Raw genomic sequence first — 20,506 nt, forward strand, 5'->3', positions numbered from 1 at the left:
CCAGGCTGGCGTCGAACTCACAGATCCATCTGCCTCCTGAGTGCCACCACTGCCCAGCACACACACACACACACACACACACAGAGAGAGAGAGAGAGAGAGAGAGAGAGAGAGAGAGAGAGAGAGAGAGAGAGAGAGAGAGAGAGAGAGAGAGAGAGAGAGAGAATAAATAAAAAGGTTAAAGTCATTGTAAAAGGCCTACTCTCAGAAGGTTCTTGAACCGTGTTGTCCAATGTGAATCAATGACAGGGACTCTGACTATGGTCTTTTCCGTGTCTGTGAAGTTCATGTGAACTGCTCACCGCAGTGACTCTGGGCACTTGAAATGTAGCTATTGAGTTGAGAAACTGTACTCTTTGAGACAATGTCTCACTCAGTAGCTCAGGCTCAGACTCTCCACCCTCCAGAGTGCTGGCATAACAGGCTTGTGTGACCACACTCAGCAATTCTCTCTTTAGGAGAACTCAAGTGGAAGGCAGAGAGTGAGAGCCTCTGGGTGAGAATAGATGCAGAAGGGGGGAGGGGCAGGAAACTAGCTGGGATGACCAGTCCTAAGCCATCTCTGAGCCTGGGACCTCTTTGATAAAACACATCAACCAAACAGATAGGACAGATTGGGCAGGGACAGAGGCAAGAAACCTTTCAGCTCTAATGACTTCTGGGGGATGTTTGCTGAGGGCTCTATTCATTCAGGGTTACTATTGCCATGATCCAACACCATGGCCACAAGCAAGTTGGGAAGGAAAGAATTTTTTTTTTTTTTTTTTTGCTTACACTTCCACTTTGTGGGACATCTCTGAAGAAAGGACAGGAACTCAGAACAGGAACCTGGAGACAGGAGCCAATGCAGAGGCCATGGAGAGGTGCTGCTTACTGGCTTGCTGCCCATCCCATAGCTTGTTCAACTTGTTTTCTTATAGGACACCAGCCCAGGGGTCGTATCACCCACAATGGACTGGGCCCTCCCCCTTTAATCACTAATTAAGAAAAATGCCCTACAGTGGGATCTTATTCTCAGTTGAGGCTCCTTCCTTTCAGATGACTCTAGCTTGTGTCACATTGACATAAAACTAGCCAGGACACTGGGTTATTAAAGACAGACAGGGGGAAAAGAAAGAAATAAGTCAACTCTTAAACTCTACCAGCCTTGTTGGGAGTAGAAGTAGGGGATTGGGGAAGGGGTATGTTACCGATACTTTATTGTCAACTTCATGACAGCCTAGAGAGCTGAAGGCCAGCAACAGGTGACAGCTGACCTGTTCCAGTGCTTGCTGGAAGATAGCCCACGGGTGTAGAGCCACATGGTCCGTTGATTGATCAGGGGCCAGGGCGGTCCAAATCCTGTGGGTGCTGCTTGTTACCGAGGTGCCTGGTTCTGGGTGCTGTAACTTTTCTAATCCGATGATACCACCACCACCCTAGCCTTGCTAAGCATACAGAACCCACAAGACCCCCCAGGTCCAAACCCAGAATTTTGAACTTAGCTGGATGTGATATTACATGCAGTAGCCCCAGAAGGTTAGAAGAGCGTGTTGGATCCCCTGGAATTGGATAGTTGGGAGCCCACGTGCTGCTTCGAACTGAACCTGGTTCCTCAGCAGAAGCAATATGTGCTTTTAAGTTCTGGGCCATCTCTCCAGATTTTCAAATCCAAACTTAAAAATTACATTTTCATGCTGGAGAGGTGGGTTAACAATGAAGAACACATACTGTGCTTCCAGAGGACCCAAGCTTGACTCCCAGCATCCATGTCCAGGGGTTCTGACTCCTCAGGCCTTTGTAGATGCCTGCACTCATGTGCACATAACCACACATCTTACCAGCCTAAATCCAGGGTCTTGGTTTTGCTTTTTGGGGTGTGTGTGTGGGGGGTGTCAGAGAGAAGCTAATCATATATTTTAATTGATTTAGTCACCTTTGTTCACAACTTAAACCCTTTCCCTACTTCTCATGTGAGGTAGGCTGGGTTTGCCCGTCCTCTGGGCAACAAGGCAGAGGAACACACATGGCCAGCTGCAGGCCTGCCCCTTCACACTGGAGTCAGACCGAGTTTACAGCAGCTTTCTGATGCCTTCACCCACCCCCTTTCAGGCTGCTTTCACGTTAAAAATGTAAGATGATATGCTACCCCAACACCACAGGGGAGCCAGCAGATGTGGGAACTTCCAACCAAGCTTGACACCCCATTGGATACCTGGGCCCACATGGTGGAAGAAATCAGATGTTCTCTGACCTCCATACAGGCTCTGTGGTATACTCATGCCCCAAATCACAAAATAAATAAATGTGTTAAAGAAATGAATAAGAAAGTATCAGCCAGGCATTGGTGGCTCACGCCTTTAATCCCAGCACTGAGGAGGCAGAGGCAGGCGAAATCTCTGTGAGTTTGAGACCAGCCTGGTTTACAAGAGCTAGTTCCAGGACAGGCTCCAAAACCACAGAGAAACCCTGTCTTGAAAAAAACAACTTAAAAAAAAGAAAAGAAAGTATCACCAGGAATGGTGGCACATGTATTTGTTTAGTCCCAGCACTTGGGAGGCAGAGGCAGAGGCAGATGGATCTCTGTGAGTTCAAGGCCAGCCTGGTATACAGAGTGAGTTCCAGGACAGCTTGGGCTATGTAGAGAGATCCTGTTTAGCTTTTTGTTTTGTTTTGGTTTTGGATTTTCAAGACAGGGTTTCTCTGTAGCTTTGGAGCCTGTCCTGAAACTAGCTCTGTAGATCAGGCTGGCCTCAAACTCAAAAGAGATCTGCCTGTCTCTACCTCCTGAGTACTGGGATTAAAGGTGTGTGTCCCCAACGCCTGGTGCCTGTTCAGTTTTTAAAAAGAAAAGAAATATGGAAATATATGGCTCGAGACTGTAATTCCTGGACTAGGAAGGTAAAGGCAGGAGGATGAGTTCAAGGCTATTTGGGGCCAGCTTGGATTAATATTGTCTCAATAAAACAAGTTAAGAGGCAGGTAGGTCTCCAAAGCTAACTGAAACGGGTGGGTTCCCTTAGCATCCCTGAGGGCCACTGGCCCCTAGAGCTGCAGAACTCTACTGGCCTACCAGGGTACCCCAGTGGCCAAGGACTGGAAAGCACAGCGTTCATAGGCGGGAAAGCCGGGCGCGCGCCTAAAAGACCACGTGACTCCGCGGGCCCGCGCGGGCTCGCCGGGCAAGCGCGGGGGCCGGGCGCGCGGGGGCGGGGGCGGAGCCTGGCGCGCGGCCCCGCGGGTGACAGGGCGGGCGGGAGGGGCGGGGCGGCGGGCGGGGCAGCGGGGGGGAGGCGGGCGGAGTGGAGATGGCGGCGGCGGCGGCTCCGGGGGGCGGGGGCGGGGAGCCCCGGGGAGCCGCTGGGGTCGGCCCGGGGGTCCCGGGGGAGGTGGAGGTGGTGAAGGGACAGCCATTCGACGTGGGCCCACGCTACACGCAGCTGCAGTACATCGGCGAGGGCGCGTATGGCATGGTCAGGTGAGGGGGCGTCCGGGGAAGGGGGCTTCAGAGTGGGCACAGCAGGTGCGTGCCCGGGACGTGGAGGTCTGGGGAGTGTCGCAGGGAGGGATCATGCGGTGACTTCTGGGGGACTGGACGCTACTTTCTCCGTGGAGGGGGGTTGGAGCTTTGGAGCCACCTTGTATTGTTAAGGGAGGGGCACCAGAGGGACCCTAGAGAAACAGGGTGGAGCTTACAGGATGAGTATTATTGCTTAATGGGGAGTGAAGGACCCCTCGGCTGGTAGTGGGAGCCTTGATTCCCCCGGTGTCTGAGAGTTTCGAAAAGAAGAGCAAAGCTCAGGGTGGGGCAAACCCTTGGCCCTGACAAGACCAGGCGCCCCAAAAACGTTGAGGGGTCCGTGCGGGTCTGCCTTATTTTGTGGGGTACAGGTTTGTGAGTTCTCTCTGCCCCACTGTGTGCTCTGGGCCTTTGTTCATGTGGGGACAGCTCTGCCACCCAGATACCTCACAGGGAAAACTACCGACTCCTTATCTCTTTTCTCCTGTCCCATTACTGAATCTTCTCGCATTGTCTTCATCTACATCCTCCACTTAACTCCAATCCCCTGGACTTGTCTTGGATTGGAGAGAGCCCAGCTTGGGAAAGGGGAGGAGGGTGAGGGCCACTAGAATGGAAGAGGGTCCAGGAGAAAGGAAATCAGTGAGTGGCCACTCTCTTCCTCTGTTTGTGAAGTCACTGAAAGGCTGCCTGGCTGGTCCCCAGCTTTCCCCCTGGAGAGTCCAGGCCTTCACAGCAGGAAGGAGCCAGCATTGTTTACGACTTGGCCAGAGCACTCTCCTGCTCTCTCCCGTCCCTGCCAAGGCCTGGGTGGGGCCGCTAGGCCTGGATTCCCCCTTTGTAAGGCCACATCTTTCTGGCCCTCTCAGCTCTGCTTATGACCACGTGCGCAAGACTAGAGTGGCCATCAAGAAGATCAGCCCCTTCGAGCATCAAACCTACTGCCAGCGCACACTGAGAGAAATCCAGATCTTGCTGCGATTCCGCCATGAGAATGTCATAGGCATCCGAGACATCCTCAGAGCACCCACCCTGGAAGCCATGAGGGATGTGTATCCTCCTCCACCTTTGACACAGCCCCAGAGTTAGGCCAGGGAACTTGGGTTTGCTTTCTCTTTTTGTCTTTTGTATGTACCACCCAGCAAAATAACTTTAGCAGAGAATCCACAGAGTGTCAGAGCACTGGCAGGCCTTAGGTGGATCCTGGTGTGCTGCAGCAGAGTTGGGTGGCCTTGGACAAGTCCCAGTGTGGTGTGTGTGGGGGAAGTGCTGGTCAAAGCGATCTCTATGGGTGCTTTGTCTTCTGACCTCTGCAGCTCTGTGACATGAACCAGTCTCTGCCTACAGTCCATTCTTGCTAAACAGACACAGACTCATGATTCTTTTTTTTCTTTTGAGACCTCAGACTGGAAGGAAGGCAAGGAAGAAAGCTGGTATTGGGCAGGCATAGTGCTTTGATGCTTCTCATTCAACCTTCCAATGTCCCTGAGATGAGCTGTACCACTTCCATATCAAAAGTGAGGGAATTGAGAACCCTCAGTTTTGCAGTGCTTCCTGAGGGACAGGGTGTTGCTCTGTCCAGGGGTGTGTGTGGGGAGCAGGGAGGCTTTGAAACCACTTTGTATTGTCAAGGGGGACTTTAGAGTCACAGGACAGAGCCAAGGCCTAAAAGCAGCCATTTCTGTTTGTCGCTTCCCCTCTTCCCCCAGTTGGCTTTCTTGGAGCATTCCCACTTTTCTGAGAGCCCCACCCTAGTTACCTGTGGACTTGCACCTTGCCCAGGGAAGGCAGTCCAGCCTTTGTTGCCCTTGCTTGATACGGCTTGCATAGTTCAAATATCTGGTTCATTGTCCACATCTACTTCCTGCTTGGCTCCCATGTTAGCAGATTGTAACACCCATGGCCTCTTCCCTACCCACCCTTCCCAATCCCAGGATTCACTGAATATCATCTGTAACTCGGCACACAAATCTCCATACTCTGGCTTGCTGTGTGACCTTAAACATGCCACTGTATCTCTAGACCTCTATAGAGAGCAGCAGGGTTGGTCCATATGTGTATATATGCATGTGCGTCTTTTCTTTTTTCTGAGAAAGTATCTTACTGGGTAGCCCTGGCTAGCCTGTAATTCAGGATGTAGACCAGGCTAGCCTTTAACTCAGGTATACAACTGCCTTTGCCTCCCAAGTACCACCAGGCCCGGCTCACAAGTCCTGTGTAGAAGACAGTCCAGACTTACTTTTTGAGAGAGTAACACTATGTATCCCTGGTTGACCTGAGGCTAACTTTGTAGACCAGGCTGGCCTTAAACTTCTAATACTCCTTTTGCCCTTGCCTCTCAAGTGCCGAGATTACAAGAGTAAGGTATGCCCCCAGCTCCTGATGACTATTCCATAGAGACAAACCAGATGGCACTTATTTATGTTTATGCTTTTGGGTTTTTGTTTTGGTATGGTTTGGTTTGGTTTTCAAGATAGGGTTTGTCTGTGTAGCCTGGCTGTTCTGGAACTTTGTAGCCCAGGCTGACCTCAAACTCACAGAGATCCACCTGCCTCTGCCTCCTGAGTGCTGGAATTAAAGGTGTGCTCCACCACCACAACCCAACTATTTATGTTTAATCTTTGTTTTATCTTTTTTTTTTTTTTTTTTTTCTCCACCCTCTGGTGTATGGTTGAGCACTCTGTAGGAGCGTGCTGTTGGGAGTGTCTCCTCACTTTTCAGACACAAATCATTCCCATAAGGCAGGCATTTATTTTTAAGCAAACAGTTACTGTGTGCCAGATGGCGTTCATGCATTATCTCATTTAGCCCCCTCAGCGGCCACATGGCTCTGCCCATGGAGTAACAACAGCATCTCTCGTCTGCTGAGCATTTTCCATGGGGCATCTTGTCCTCACAGCCACCTCTAAAAAAGTTATTCTTTCTGCTTGTTAGGTCAGGAAGCTGAGGCATGGACGGGTTAAGAACCTGGAGCTGTTGAGGTAGAACGGGGACTTCAGACATGAGTGGGTTACTGAGAACTGCTATTCTTCTGAAATTCTCCCACAACAATTCATCAGGACCCTCATTTGCCCAATAGGGAAACTGAGGGCCCAGAATAGATGTGCCCTGCATGCCATCATGTGCAGGCGTTGTGAAGCTCTTGAGGCCTAGGGGCCCTAGCTGGAAGGAATATATATATGACTTACTAGTCAGAGCCTGTTTTCCTTAACAAATGTCTCCTACTCCCCAAACCGGGGGTTCTCTGGAATCACCCTCAGTTACATTGTTCAGGACCTTATGGAGACAGACCTGTACAAGCTGCTTAAGAGCCAGCAGCTGAGCAATGACCACATCTGCTACTTCCTCTACCAGATCCTTCGAGGCCTCAAGTACATACACTCAGCCAATGTGCTCCACCGGGATCTGAAGCCCTCCAACCTGCTTATCAACACCACCTGCGACCTTAAGGTCAGAGACCAAATGCCTGCCTCTCCTGCCCTGAGTCTGGGGCATGACCAGGAGAAGCATCTTTGGTGCATGGCAAGCAAGAACAACATAGGCAGAGAGCATGGGTACTTCCTGGACTGTGGAGGCCTTAGGCATCTAACTCATTGGCCTGGGTTTGATTCCAGATCTGTGATTTTGGCCTGGCCCGGATTGCTGACCCTGAGCATGACCACACTGGCTTTCTGACGGAGTATGTGGCTACGCGCTGGTACCGAGCCCCAGAGATCATGCTTAACTCCAAGGTAGGAGAGCTGCCTGATTTTGCAAAGAAGTCCTAGAACTATCTCTGGGCCTTGGCATAATCCTTCTGGCCCTTGGGCTCTGGCTAGATGTAGAGATTAGAACTTTCCTAGGCTCTGTTCTCTGCCCTTTGCTTGGTGTTGGATCTAAGTTGGATGTAGTGCTTGGCCCAAATACCAGGAAGGGCACTGATAAGGCTGACCAGAGAGTTCAGCACATTCTCCTCCCCAGGGCTACACCAAATCCATCGACATCTGGTCTGTGGGCTGCATTCTGGCTGAGATGCTCTCCAACCGGCCCATCTTCCCTGGCAAGCACTACCTGGACCAGCTCAACCACATTCTAGGTGACAGGGCCTGGCTGGCTCAAAGGGATGGGAGTTAGCTTATCAGAGATGATATTTCTGGAGGGTGAGAATTGGGGTACCACATGTGGAGCCTCTCATGGTATTTCTGTAAGTGATCTTTTCCCATTTGAAAGATGAGAAAAGCAAGCCCTACAGCTAAGGAAGACTGCAGTCAAGATTTGAGCCCAGGACTCCCTGGTCCTCAAGCTTTTTGCTTGTCATCAGCCACTGCCCCAGTGGGTAGATGAGGAGGTGGCTGCAGGTGTCTGGGCTTGGGTTCCTGTTCTTGCTTCCTGACCTGTTCCCAGAAAGAAGACTTGATGTCTCAGCAAGACAACTGGTTTTTCCACAGGTATCTTGGGCTCCCCATCCCAGGAGGACCTTAATTGTATCATCAACATGAAGGCCCGAAACTACCTACAGTCTCTGCCTGCTAAAACGAAGGTGGCATGGGCCAAGCTTTTTCCCAAATCTGACTCCAAAGGTAAGAGAGACAAAGGACTGGGGGTAGACTAAAACCCAGCAGCAAAGAAGGCTTGCCTCAGTACACAGGCCCTGGAAAAGTGATGCCTATAGGGAGCTCCTTGAGCCTTCTTGACTGCTGCCCCTGCCTTCCCTTAGCTCTTGACCTGCTGGACCGGATGTTAACCTTCAACCCCAACAAGCGTATCACAGTAGAGGAAGCACTGGCTCACCCATACCTGGAACAGTACTATGACCCAACAGATGAGGTGGGCTGGCCACCAGCGGCTGGGAGGAGAATCAGTATCCCCAGTGCCTGGCCTGTGCCTTACTGTCTTTGCCCCCTAGCCAGTGGCTGAGGAGCCCTTCACTTTTGACATGGAGTTGGATGATCTCCCCAAGGAGAGGCTGAAGGAACTGATCTTCCAAGAGACAGCCCGCTTCCAGCCAGGGGCACCAGAGGCCCCCTAACAACAACAGAGATCCCTGTTCCCTGAGACCTGGTGAGTGGCTCATAATGCTTTCACACAGCCACACCCTGATCAGAGGCTGCCCAGCCTGGGTGCCTCATTATCCACACTTATGGTAGCAACAGAAGGGCCAGGACCTGCTAGTCATTTGTGGCCCATCCGGTCTTTTGTAAACTGCTTATCCTCTAGCCCTGTCCATCTCCTGTCGCCAGCATCCACTGGGAACCCACAAAGGTGAAGGGCCCTCCCCCATGAGGAGCCACCCCAGGCCTTAGGGGTGATATACCATTATGGCTTTGAGAGGAGCAATCACAGTAGCACTTGGTGGTGACTGCTGCTGTTGGCTACAGAGAAGGGAGCTGGCCACAGGCTCTGTGTGTCTTCCCAGCTGATAGTCCTTTTCTCTTCTTCCTTCAGGTCCTGCTCCTACCTGCTCCTTCTCTGCAGATTGTTAGAAAATGAACTTTGCTCAACCCAGACCCTGGCAGCCCAGGCTGGACCAAGGGTGGGCCTGGCCACCTTTCACTTTGCTGGGGTCTCCTGCTTCAGACAGACTCCTTTCACCCCAATTCCCCTTCCCCTCTCCCCGGGGCCTAAGTGGTGAGGTGACCCCAGAGCTGATCTCTGCTGCTCTGCCTTTATCTACCCCCGCTAGTACTGGCTCTGGCAGACCATTCTGGAATGGAAGGGCTATGACTGCCCTAGAACCTATGCTACAGAAGGGTGGAGGGTACTGAGTAGGTACTCAGGCTAAGCTCCGCCCTACTCATCTTGTTGGAACCCCACCCTATCACCCCTCCCCCCAAGGAACATTCCTAAGTCTCAAGGGCTAGTTTCCCTGTGGAGCCAGGCCCAGGCCAAACCCTCTCCCCCTCAAAGCTGCCACATGTAACGCCCTTGCTGCTTCTGTGTGTGGGTTATTGGAAGTGGAGGTGGGGCCCGTGGAGAGCCGGTGTCCCTCCCCACCTCCCCGTCCGTGCCTGTATCTAATATATAAATATAGAGATGTGTATATGGCTGACCCTGCCTCTGTCTCTGTGCGCCGGCGAGACCCCCAGCATGCTACTCTCACAGCTGACCCCTGCCCCCAGCTGTTGCCTTCCACGGCCCTGTGGTCTTTGGCTCCAGTCTCCTGGAAAGGGGTCAGTTTTACTTTAGACTCTGTTTCCCATAACAGCTTCCTGTTTAACTAGCTGGGATGATTGCTGTGACTCAGGGGCACCCTACATCCCCAAATTCCTGGAAGTGGCAAAGATAGTTACAGATCCTGGCCATAAGAACCCATGGGAGATGGGAAGGTCTAAAAAATGGTGAGGGGAGTTGCTTAACACACACACACACACACACACACACACACACACACACACACACACACACACGGTCAAGAACAGAAGGGGGTGTTGGGACCTGTGAAAGGTCTGGGGACATGAAGCTCAGGGCTGCCTGCCTGGGTTCCTGTGCCTGCCCCAACCCTGGGGCATACTGCATTCTGGCCAAGTGCCAGTAACATAGCAGCAGGCTCAGCAGGTCCCGGGCGTGGTACTGCCCAATAGTGGAGCCAGCCCACACTGGCTCAGCAGGCAGCAGCAGAGGCTTTTGTGGCGGACGTCTGCTGTGAGAGTGAGGCTATGATCCCCATCCTGTACTTGGTTCTGCCCATCCTGGGCAGCTATGCCATGCTCTCCATCTTCTTCTTGCGCCGGCCTCATCTGCTGCACACAACCTGGGCTCCTGCCTTCCCTATCCGTCTGGCTGCCCACCGCGGAGGTGAGCTGAGTCAGGGAGGCCGGAGGGGTTGACAGCCACTTGGGGTGGAGCGAGCCTAAGAAGAAGACGGGTGCCATAGTGGTCAGCACATAGTGGAGGTACAAGGCGTGAGTGAATGCTAAATACAGAGCCACAGGGGCCTGGAGGACATGGAACAGGGAAGGAGAGCCCAGTACAACTTGGCTGATGGGAAGAGAGGAAGCCTGAAGCAAGTGGGAAACCATCAGGAAGAAAGGTAGGCAGGAAGACCAGGCCATGCCCCAGAGACCCACCCAAACTGCCTCACACAGGGTCTGGAGAGCTACTGGAGAATACCATGGAGGCTATGAAGAAGTAAGTCCAGCATGTGAGGTTGTGGGTTAGCTCCGCAGGGCAGCCAAAGGTGCTATTCATTCACTTCCTGATTTGGAACTGTGCAGGTGGTGCCACATGTCCCACTCTGTCCAAGTGTCTCCCCTCCACTACATGCCCTGGTCCTTGCCTTCCTCCCCACCCACTGTTGCTCCCATAGTTCCATGGCCCAGCGAGCAGATATCCTGGAACTTGACTGCCAGCTCACACGGGATGGCGTGGTAGTAGTGTCACACGACAAGAACCTGTCCCGCCAGTCGGGCCTAAATAAGGATGTGGACAGCCTCGACTTTAAGGTGAGCTTCACAGCCAGCCCCTCATATTGGATGTTGGCACACTTGCACACATGTACCCTGATGGTATTTCTCCACTCTCCACAGGAACTGCCCCTCTACAAGAAAGAACTGGAGATTTATTTCTCACCAGGTAGGATACGTACACCTTCTCATATACTCTCCCTAACTCCCCCTTTTGATCATCTACCCTCTGACCCCAGTTTTTATGACCCAACTCCCAGGCCACTTTGCCCATGGGTCAGATCGGCACATGATACGATTGGAGGATGTATTCCAGGAGTTCCCAAGGATGCCCGTGATTGTGGAGATAAAAGAAAAAAATGAGGAGCTCATCCACAAGGTGGTACTGAAGCCAGGCGGGTGAGGGCAGGCCCAAGAGAGGCCTAGCTTCCCTTACTCCCATGGTTCCCATGCTAGGTAGCCAACCTGGCTAGGAGTTTTGACCGCAGTGAGATTACCATCTGGGCTTCAGAGAAGAACTCGGTCATGAAGAAGTGCAAGGCTGCCGTGAGTCCCTCTTCCTCTGTTATGGGGCTAGAAACCACCCCAGCCCAAGGAGCCTATGCTGGAAGGGGCCAGTAGGGCCCCAGGAACGAGCTGTGAGCACAGTTCCTGAGAGTAGGATTTGCAGAAGTGCGACAGTGTGGACAGTGTGGCTATGTGCACTGACCTGGTGTTACCATGAGACCAACTGTGGGGAACCCTCAGTACTGGCTGTGTTGGTCAGTTGTTACTTCGGGAAATAACTCATGGCTGGTGAGTTTCATTGAACTTAACCCATAGTCACTTTGGTTCAAGCTGGAGGTAGAGAGGGCACGAGAAACACAGCTGCTCACTAATGACGGCTGTGAAGACGATGTCTGGGCTGGCTTCTTCTTTTTTCTCCTTTTGTTTTACTCAGACTCCTAGCCTACAGAAATGGGGCTGCCTGCATTCAGGGTGGGTTTCCTCCCTCCCTTAACTAATTCTGTGGAAACATCCTCAGGCAGGCATGCCCTCACGTGTTTCAACAAACTCCAAGGTACTACTTCTTGATCAAGTTGACAGAATTAACCATTACACTGTTCAGGGTGTGACTTTCATATCCAGCCCTGATCCCTTCAGCCCACACCAGGGCTCTGGTGTCCCAGGTGCAAGGAGTCTGCTTCTCACTCTCCCATTGCCACCCAGAACCCCGAGATGCCAATGGCCTTCACAATATTGAGATCAATCTGGATACTGCTACTCTACTACCTGGGGCTGTTGCCTTTTGTCTCCATACCCGAGAAGTTTTTCTTCTGCTTCCTGCCCACCATCATCAACAGGTACCAGGATCTGTGTGAAAGAGACCCAAGATCTCCTAGTTCACTTACAACCCCCAAGATGCTTTAAATATTTTATTTTTACTGTGTGTGTGTGTGTGTGTGTGTGTGTGTGTGTGTGCGCGCACGCGCGCGCGCACTACTGGACCCACCTCGTGTGCAGTGACCTATAGAAGCCAGAAGAGGGTGTCAGATCCCTGAACTGGAGTTACAGGTGGTTGAGAACCCAACAGGAGTGATTAGAACCAGATTCAGGTCCTCTGAAGGAATAGCAAGCACTCTTAACCACTGAGTCATCTCTCCAACCCCAAGAGGGTAGTGATTCCTTTTTGGGTTGGTTTGTTGTTGTTGTTTTGTTTTGTTTGAGACAGGGTTTCACTGAAGCTTTGGAGCCTATCCTGGAAATCACTCTGTAAAGCAGGCTGGCCTCAAACTCACAGAGTACTCCCAAGTACTGGGATTAAACTTCCTGGCCTGGTTTTGTTTTGTTTTGTGACAGAGTTTCATGTATCTTAAGCTGGCCTAGAACTAAGTAGCTGAGGAAGACATTGAATTTTTTTTTTTTTTTTTTTTTTTTTTTTTTTTTTGCTTTTGTTTTTTGTTTTGAGACAGGGTTTCTCTGTGTAACTTTGGAGGTTGTCTTGGCACTCACTCTGTAGACCAGGCTGACCTTGAACTCAGAGATCCGCCTGCCTCTACCTCCCGAGTGCTGGGATTAAAGGCGTGTGCCACCGACGCCCAGCCAAGACAGTGAATTTTTAATCCACCTTCTTCTACCTCACTGATGCTGCAATTATAGGCATAAACCACCACATCTGGTTCTATTCAGTGATAGACACTAAGTCCAGGGCTTTGTGTATTTGTGTATGCTGGGGGAACAATCTTCCAATTGAGTCACATCTTAGGTTGTCTTTTTTTTTGTGTGTGTGTGTGTGTGTGTGTGTGTGTGTGTGTGTGCTCGCGCGTGCGTGCGCCATGGTGTGTATATGAAGGTCAGACACATCATCTTTCTGCCTTTATGTACATTCCAGGGATTGGACTCGGGTTGCTAGGCTTTCATGGTAAAGGTCTTTATCCACTAAGCTAGTGTTTCTCAACCTGTGGGTCGAGACCCCTTTGGAGATCAAAGGACTCTTTCACAGGGATTTCCTAAGACCATCAGAAAACATAGATATTATGATTCATAACAGTAGCAAAGTTACAGTCAGGAAGTAGCAATGAAATAATTTTATGGTTGGGGTCACCACACATGAGGAACTGTATTAAAAGGTCACAGCATTAGGAAGGTTGAGAACCACTGCACTAAGTTATCGAGAAGGCCTGATCTTGTTTTTCTTAAACAGCGATCTCACTATGTAGTCAGGTTGGCCTCAAATTCTCAAGCCTCCTGCTCCGTGCTCCTTAGGGCTAGGATCATGGGCCCACACCCCTGCACTTCTTGCCTGGCATTCATGAACACTAAGGAGTCTGTGACCCCCTGACTTGCAGGCAAATACATTATCAGTATGCAGTTTTAGAAGAAATTCATTCAATACCTTGATGGGAAACTTCTCTGGTTAGTGTTGTTGTAGTACATAACAATGTGGGTAGGTCAGTCTAGCAAATAAAACTGATGAGCCTGGTCAGGCTCTCTGGGCTTACAGCCTGACTTTCTTATTCCCAAAAGATAGGAGAAGTATTAGGAGCTACATACTTCCTTAGCTGGGGCCTGCCTCCTCCCTTGCCTTTCTGACTTCTCCAGGGATGTCCCCAAAGCTCTGGTGGTTCTCAAGAAAGCTAGCTAGCCCCACAGCCCCTTTCCAAAGCGTTAGTAGTGTTTTACACTGGAGCCTATTTGACCTTTACCTTACAGTGCCCCCTCCTGGAGGGTGGAGTCATGACCTCTCATTAGTATCAGATATACTGAGCATTTCTATGACTTGCCCAAGGTCATGCACTGCACAGCCTGGCAAACTCTAGAGCCTGACCTAGGTAGGACACTGCTCTAAAGTCATCCAGGAGTGAGATGAATTGTGACATGTGGCCAACCTATTAAGCAATGTTTCATTAGAAGAAACTGTCACACACCTGTAATCTGAGCACATTCGAGGCCAAGGCCAGAGGGTTGCAAGTTCCAGAGCAGCCTCAGCTATTCTTAAAAAACCACCAGACTCAACCAGGAGGACCACGATGGTGTCCAGTTCTGCAATCAAACTGGCTCCAGGCCCATCACTGATGTGCTTTTGACCTCCAGTATGTCCCATTGTCTAAGACTCTGTCCCCTGTCCTTAAGACAGGAAGAGGGACGAGCTCTTAAACCAAAGATTTCAGGACCCACTGACTCCAGGGCCTCTAGGCAGCTTCATAGTTTCTTCAGGCTAGGCCAGGGTTACATTGGTCAAGGAATCATTACCAGCCTACCCCTATGACAAGGAGGTGGGGGGACAGAAAGACAGACACTCATGACATGACACACCAAAGAGCTGACTCTGCCGCTTCTCTCTGCAGAACTTACTTCCCATTTTCCTGTGGATGGATGAACAAACTGTCAGCTGTAGTTACAAAATGGTGAGGTGTGCAGGGCTACTGGGTGAAGGGCCTACACAGAGACCTGCCACTGCCCTTTCCCTTTGTCTCTCTCATCATTGGATGGCACCTCCTCCCTCCCCCCAGGATCATCATGAGGAAAAGTCTGATCCAACACTTGCAGGACCGAGGGGTTCAGGTGAGGACTCAACCATTACCCCAACAAGGATCTGGTTCCCCGTATATTCCTGGTAGCACAGTTTCCATCATTCTGCTACGGAGGTGGATTATTTGGGCAGGATCTCACCTGAGTCTCAGTTTCTTTGCCTATAAAATGCAGAGATGAGCCAAGCAGTGGTGTTGCACACCTTTGATCCCAGTACTTGGGAGGTAGAGGCAGGCGGATCTCTGTGAGTTCGAGGCTACAGAGTGAGTTCCAGAGCAGCCAGGACTTCACAAAGAAACCCTATCTCTTTTGGCTGTGCACCTGGTATTTAATCAGGGAGTGATAAGCATTAGCCACTAGGCATACCGTTTCTTGTTTTTGGTTTTTGGTTTTTTGAGACAGGGTTTCTCTGTGTAACAGCTCTGGCTGTTCTGGAACTCAACTTTGTAGACCAGGCTGTTTTTGAACTCACTGAGATTCATCTGCCTGTGTCTCCCCAGTACTGGGATTACAGGCATTCGCCAACACTCCCCTGGTAGCACTGGTCATACTTGGGGTCTGCTGGGAAGGTGCTGGGAAGCCCACTCTGTTGCTCTGCCTTCATCAGTAGATTATGGACATTGGTTTGGGTTTTGGTGGGGTCTTTTGTTCTGTGTATTAAGTTATGTGTAGTAAGTGTTTTGCCTGCATATATATCTGGTAAGCACTGAGGCCAGAAGATGGTGTCAGATCCCTTGAAGCTGGGTTTACAGATAGTGCATACTGGGATCAAATGTGGCTCCTCTAGAAGAGGAGCGGGTGCTCTTAACTGCTGAACCATTTCACTGGCCCCCTCTTTGTTTTGTTTTGAGGTGGGTCTCATCATATAAATATAACTCCTGCTATGTAGATCAAGCATGCCTCAGACTCACACACTCTTGTCTCTTGAGTGCTGGGATTAAAGGCAAGTACCACTATGCCTGGCCATGGTTTGGTTGGTTTGTTTTCATTTTTTTATTGTTTTATTTTGTATGTATGAATTTGTGTGTGTGTGTGTGTGTGTGCGCGTGTGTGCATGTATATCTGTGTGCCACATGAGTGCCTGGTACCCAAAGGGCCAGAAGAGGGTGTCAGATCCCCTGGAAATGTAGTTAAAAATGTCTGTGAGCTATCATGTGGATGCTGGAAAACCAAACAAGAACCTCTGGAAGAGCAACCAGTGCTCCTTACCACTGAGGCATCTCTCCAGCCCCTAGTATTTTATGTAGATCAGGCTAGCCTCAAACTCATGGCAATCCTTCTGCCCCAACCTCCCTAATGAGTTGCAGGCATGAACCACTGAGCCTGGCTCTGGACATTAAACCAGCAATCCTCATTGAGATGTTTCCACACATTTACCTGGGATGAGAACTTTCCATCAAAAAGAAATTAACTTGTCAACCCCACAAGGGATGTGATGTCATCACAAAGGACAGGAGCCATGTACAGAGGGAGGCTGGATCAGTTAGAAGGATGGGGGAGGACAGTGCTTTGGGAGGGCATCACAGAAAGGCATCTACAAGACTAAAGCTTGGAGAAGCAAGAGGCCTGACTCAGAAACTGGGTGGGTTCTATAGGCTAAGGGCGGTGGAGATCAGACCCACTGGCCTCGTGTGTGACAGGGTCATGATGCTCAGCACTCAGAGAGGAGAGGAAAGCTCCTAAAGGTCTGCCCCAGGAAACCTGATTCTAATAGATTCCTAGAGCAGGACCCATTTTGTCTACGACGTGGGGACCAGGTGACGGTGGGGGCAGAAGGAGCGTGTCATTAAGAGCCTGATACTGCCGTGGACAGGAGTCAAACGGGTGACAGCAATGGGGACAGATGCAACAGTTAACACAGGAGAGGCCAGGCTTTTAGCTACTGCCTGAATCTGGTGTCAGTGGGGGACAAGGAAGAATCACTTCTCTTTATCTGCCCACTCTCCTCTCTGACCTCATCTGTGAAACCAAGACATCCAGAGAGCCAGTCAGTTTCCTGGAATAAATGCCATGTCAGCCAGGGGCAGGGGCTCACACACATAATACCTGGGAAACAGACAGGAAGATGGCGAGTTCTAGACCAGCTTGAGCTACATAATACTCCCTGCCGCAAAAGAACAAAACACAGATAAACAAGGATAGCAGTACGATGCTTCAGTGGCTAAAGGCTTCTGCTGTCAAATCTGACCATCTGAGCTTGACCTGTTTACTTCTTTATTTTAGGTGCCCCACATAAATCAACATAATCTAATTTTTAAAAATTAAAAACCAATGGCTGGGGATGTGGCCCAGTTGGTAGAGTGCTTGCCAAGTAGCCACTAAGTCCTGGGTTCAGTCACCAGCACCAGGAAAAAAAAATGATGTAATCATGGTGATACCACGCTTATACAAATAAAGCTTGTCTGAAGATCAGAGGATGGAATGTGCCACTAGCTAACCATAGAGGTCTGGAAGTCTGTGTAGACAGACAGGAAGTGAGATGGCTGGGCAGAGAGAGGATATAAGGAATTTTCCACTGGGAAGCTAATGAGGTAAAGGTGGCTGTGGCTTGCTCCTTCTCTCTGACCTGTTAGCATTTTCCTCTATATCTGACCCCAGACAGTTTATTATTTAGGCCAGTTAATTCTATTTACAGGTAATGGGACTAGCAGATGGCTCATCGCTTGGGAACATGTACTTCTCTTCTAGAGGACCCAAGTATGGTTCCCAGCACCCATAATCATCAGTTTACCATCAATTGTAACTCCAGTTCCAGGGGATCAGATGCCCTCTTCTGACCTCTGTGGGTACACAGACATACATGTAGACAAAACACTCATACCTAAAATAAAGAAGTAAACCTTTTTAAAAGTTTAAACAGATACAGACAAATCATAAAAAGAACAACAAAAACCAAAGCGAAAACAACAGGTAACATAGAGGTAACACCTGTAACCTGAGCACTTGGAACAGGGACAGAAGTTTGAGGTCATCATCAGCTACATAGTTTGAGGAGAGCTTGGTTACAAGAGACCCTAACAGAGAGAAGAGGCCATAGGGAACTGTAAAATAATTAGTGATGAGCCGTTAAGTATTTAACTTAAATATATATACATTTATCTGGGGGGAGGCACATCCCGCAGGGTGCATGTGGAGATCAGACTAAGTTACAGGAATCAGTTCTTTCCTCCCGCCATGGGGATCCTGTGGATCAGTCTCGGGCCCTCAGGTACCTTTACCTGCTGAGTCATTCACTGGGTTGTGTATTTTGTTTTGCAGGACTGGGGATCAAACCCAGGGCTTTGCACATGCCAGGCCAGCATTATACCATTAAGCAACATCCCCCCCCCCCTTGGGTTGTTTGTGACAGGTCTCAATTAGCCCAGGCTGGCCCTTGAACTCCATATGTAGCAGAAGGTGTCCTTGAACTTTTTCCTCCTATCTCTTGCCCCAGTGCTATAAAAACAAACATGTACCACCACACCTGGATTTTACTTTTTTTTTTCTTCAGAGACAGGGTTTCTGTGTGTCTCCCTGGCTGACCTGGAACTCACTCTGTAGACCAGGCTGGCCTGGAATTCACAGTCCCTGCCTTCTGAGTGCTGAGACTGTCCTTAATTTTGAGTTCATGCACTTATATGTATTTATTTACTTTCGAGGCAGGGTCCTGCTATATAATTCTGGCTGGCCAGCTACTTCATGTAGCCCAGATGGCTCAGACTCTTTCACCCTCTTGCCTCAGCCTCCCAAGTGCAGGGTTATAGACATACACTGTGACACTTATCTCCAAGATCATGCAATTTAAGTTTTGATAATAGCTTCTTTGGTTTGGTTTGGTTTTTTGAGACAGAGTTTCTCTGTGTGGCCCTGGCTGTCCTGGAACTAGCTCTGTAGACCAGGCTCAAACTCATAGAGATCTGCCTGCCTCTGCCTCCCAGGTGCTGGGATTAAAGGTGTGCGCCACCACTATCCTTAAATAATAGCTGTGTTTACTAATCAGTTGGAAAATTCCTAAACAGGTAACTATCATCTCCAACTCACCATTGCTGGGAGGTCTGTGCAGGAGAGTGGGTGCCAACTCCTGGAAGTTAACTTGGAAGCTAACCTGGCCCCTTCTTCCTGCTCAGGTGCTATTTTGGTGCCTTAATGAAGAGTCAGATTTTGAAGTGGCCTTCAACCTGGGGGCCAATGGCGTCATGACAGATTTCCCCACAGCTCTGAGACAGTACCTGGACAAGAAGGAAGACCCAAGGGCCCCTGCCTCCTCAATCTGAGGCCCCATCCTCTCTTTCTCTTTAAAAATAAATGCTTTCATGGATGGAGAGTTGGAGGGTCAATTCTGGACTTATAAAGATGGGGATTTGATGTAATGATTCTGTGCTTGCATACCATGAATGCAACTCTGGGTTCTATGTCTTGCATGGGAGGGTACACAACATGTTTAAAGAGATCAAGAAAAGCTAGGATGAGCTGGGTCTGGTGATGAACAGCTTTAAGCTCAGCACTTGAGAGGCAGAGGCAGGTGAACCTCTGAGTTAGATGCCAGGGCTACAAAGTGGGAATCCCCCAAGCCCCCCAATTCTGGGAGTCTAATTAGGCTGGGCCACTTGTCCCACTGCATTCCAGACCAGTAGAGTGGTACTACACTCCCTGTGCCAGTTTGGTCTCCTCTCTCAAGCATGCTATCTCAGGTGTGTCCTGGCCCCAGACTCTAGAGATCCATAGATGAGTCGTTTTCCTGGAGCCATTAAGAGACCCAGGCATACAAGGGACTTGATTTCTCTAACGTTGCTGCTGGTGGTTTCCTTACACACTGGGCTGCAGCAGGCAGGCATGGGTGAACTCAGACTCCCCCACTGTACCAACTGTCCACTTTCTGACCTCCAACACCGGGACTTAACTCATTTAATGAATGTTCCCAATGCAGTACTTTTCAGGCCTGCTGGGTACTGGGGCTCTACAGTGAACACAAGTCTATGTATGCCAAACACATGTTAAAACAGACATTTTACACTGGGGTCAGACCTCCAGTAGCCTGGAGGCCGGGCATACCAAAGGATTCCTGGAGAAGATGCCCAGCAGCAGAGACTGGGTCCTAAAGCTTTGGTTCCTGGGAGTCTACTTAGCAAAACGACACCTTTAGCCATTCCCGTCTAAGGGTCTGTTCCACGGGTTTGGGAAAAGTGAGAATTCCAACGTTGACTCTTACCATCTGGATAATCTCTGGAGAGGATCTCTTCTCCAAACCTCAGAACCTGGTCAAATGGAGGAACTGCGGGATCGTGGCAGGGTTACCAGACTGGCCAGTGGATAAACGAAGACAATTACGACTATTTCTCGGGAGTGTGCATACAGATACCATCTTCTACTAACCCCACATCAGGTTGGAATTCTTGTCTTTTCGCGCACCGGGGGTAGCTAAAGGCTCAATCAAGCCGGGCACAGGCTGGCCGCCGGGCTAGACTGCGGGTCGCAGCCGCATTTCCGGGCGAGCAGGCAAACCAAAGCTGGGAGCAGGGGGAAGGGCAGTTCTGCCTGCCTGCGCTGGCCGCCGTGTGACGCGCCCCCTCATTTGCATGCGGCACTCCGATTGGCTACGGCGGCCGCCGGGACAGGAGGCCGGCCCCCTCCCCCT

At 50.3% G+C, this 20,506-nt stretch overlaps 2 protein-coding genes across 3 annotated transcripts; both read left to right on the forward strand.

Moving 5' to 3' along the window:
* Positions 1–3,270: 3,270 nt before the first annotated feature.
* Mapk3 (mitogen-activated protein kinase 3) lies at positions 3,271–9,527 on the forward strand. 2 transcript variants are annotated; one of them, XM_051192976.1, is made up of 9 exons: positions 3,271–3,457; positions 4,369–4,551; positions 6,760–6,949; positions 7,114–7,230; positions 7,460–7,574; positions 7,927–8,058; positions 8,196–8,305; positions 8,385–8,539; positions 8,924–9,527. In XM_051192976.1, the coding sequence occupies exons 1-8, from the start codon at positions 3,288–3,290 to the stop codon at positions 8,505–8,507; spliced, it is 1,140 nt and encodes a 379-aa protein (XP_051048933.1). In that variant the 5' UTR covers positions 3,271–3,287; the 3' UTR covers positions 8,508–8,539; positions 8,924–9,527. The 2 variants fall into 2 exon arrangements, with proteins under 2 accessions (XP_051048933.1, XP_051048932.1); XM_051192975.1 differs by lacking the exon at positions 3,271–3,457 and having other exon boundaries at positions 4,097–4,551.
* A 410-nt stretch (positions 9,528–9,937) lies between these two features.
* Gdpd3 (glycerophosphodiester phosphodiesterase domain containing 3) lies at positions 9,938–19,145 on the forward strand. Its single transcript, XM_051192977.1, has 10 exons — positions 9,938–10,273; positions 10,564–10,606; positions 10,785–10,920; positions 11,005–11,050; positions 11,142–11,260; positions 11,338–11,427; positions 12,091–12,224; positions 14,709–14,768; positions 14,874–14,925; positions 18,999–19,145. Exons 1-10 carry the CDS (start codon positions 10,135–10,137, stop codon positions 19,143–19,145), a joined length of 966 nt encoding a protein of 321 aa, XP_051048934.1. The 5' UTR covers positions 9,938–10,134.
* The last annotated feature ends 1,361 nt before the right edge of the window (positions 19,146–20,506 follow it).

The sequence above is a fragment of the Phodopus roborovskii genome, unplaced genomic scaffold, assembly GCF_943737965.1.
Source record: "Phodopus roborovskii unplaced genomic scaffold, PHOROB, whole genome shotgun sequence".
In the NCBI taxonomy this organism is placed as follows: domain Eukaryota; kingdom Metazoa; phylum Chordata; class Mammalia; order Rodentia; family Cricetidae; genus Phodopus; species Phodopus roborovskii.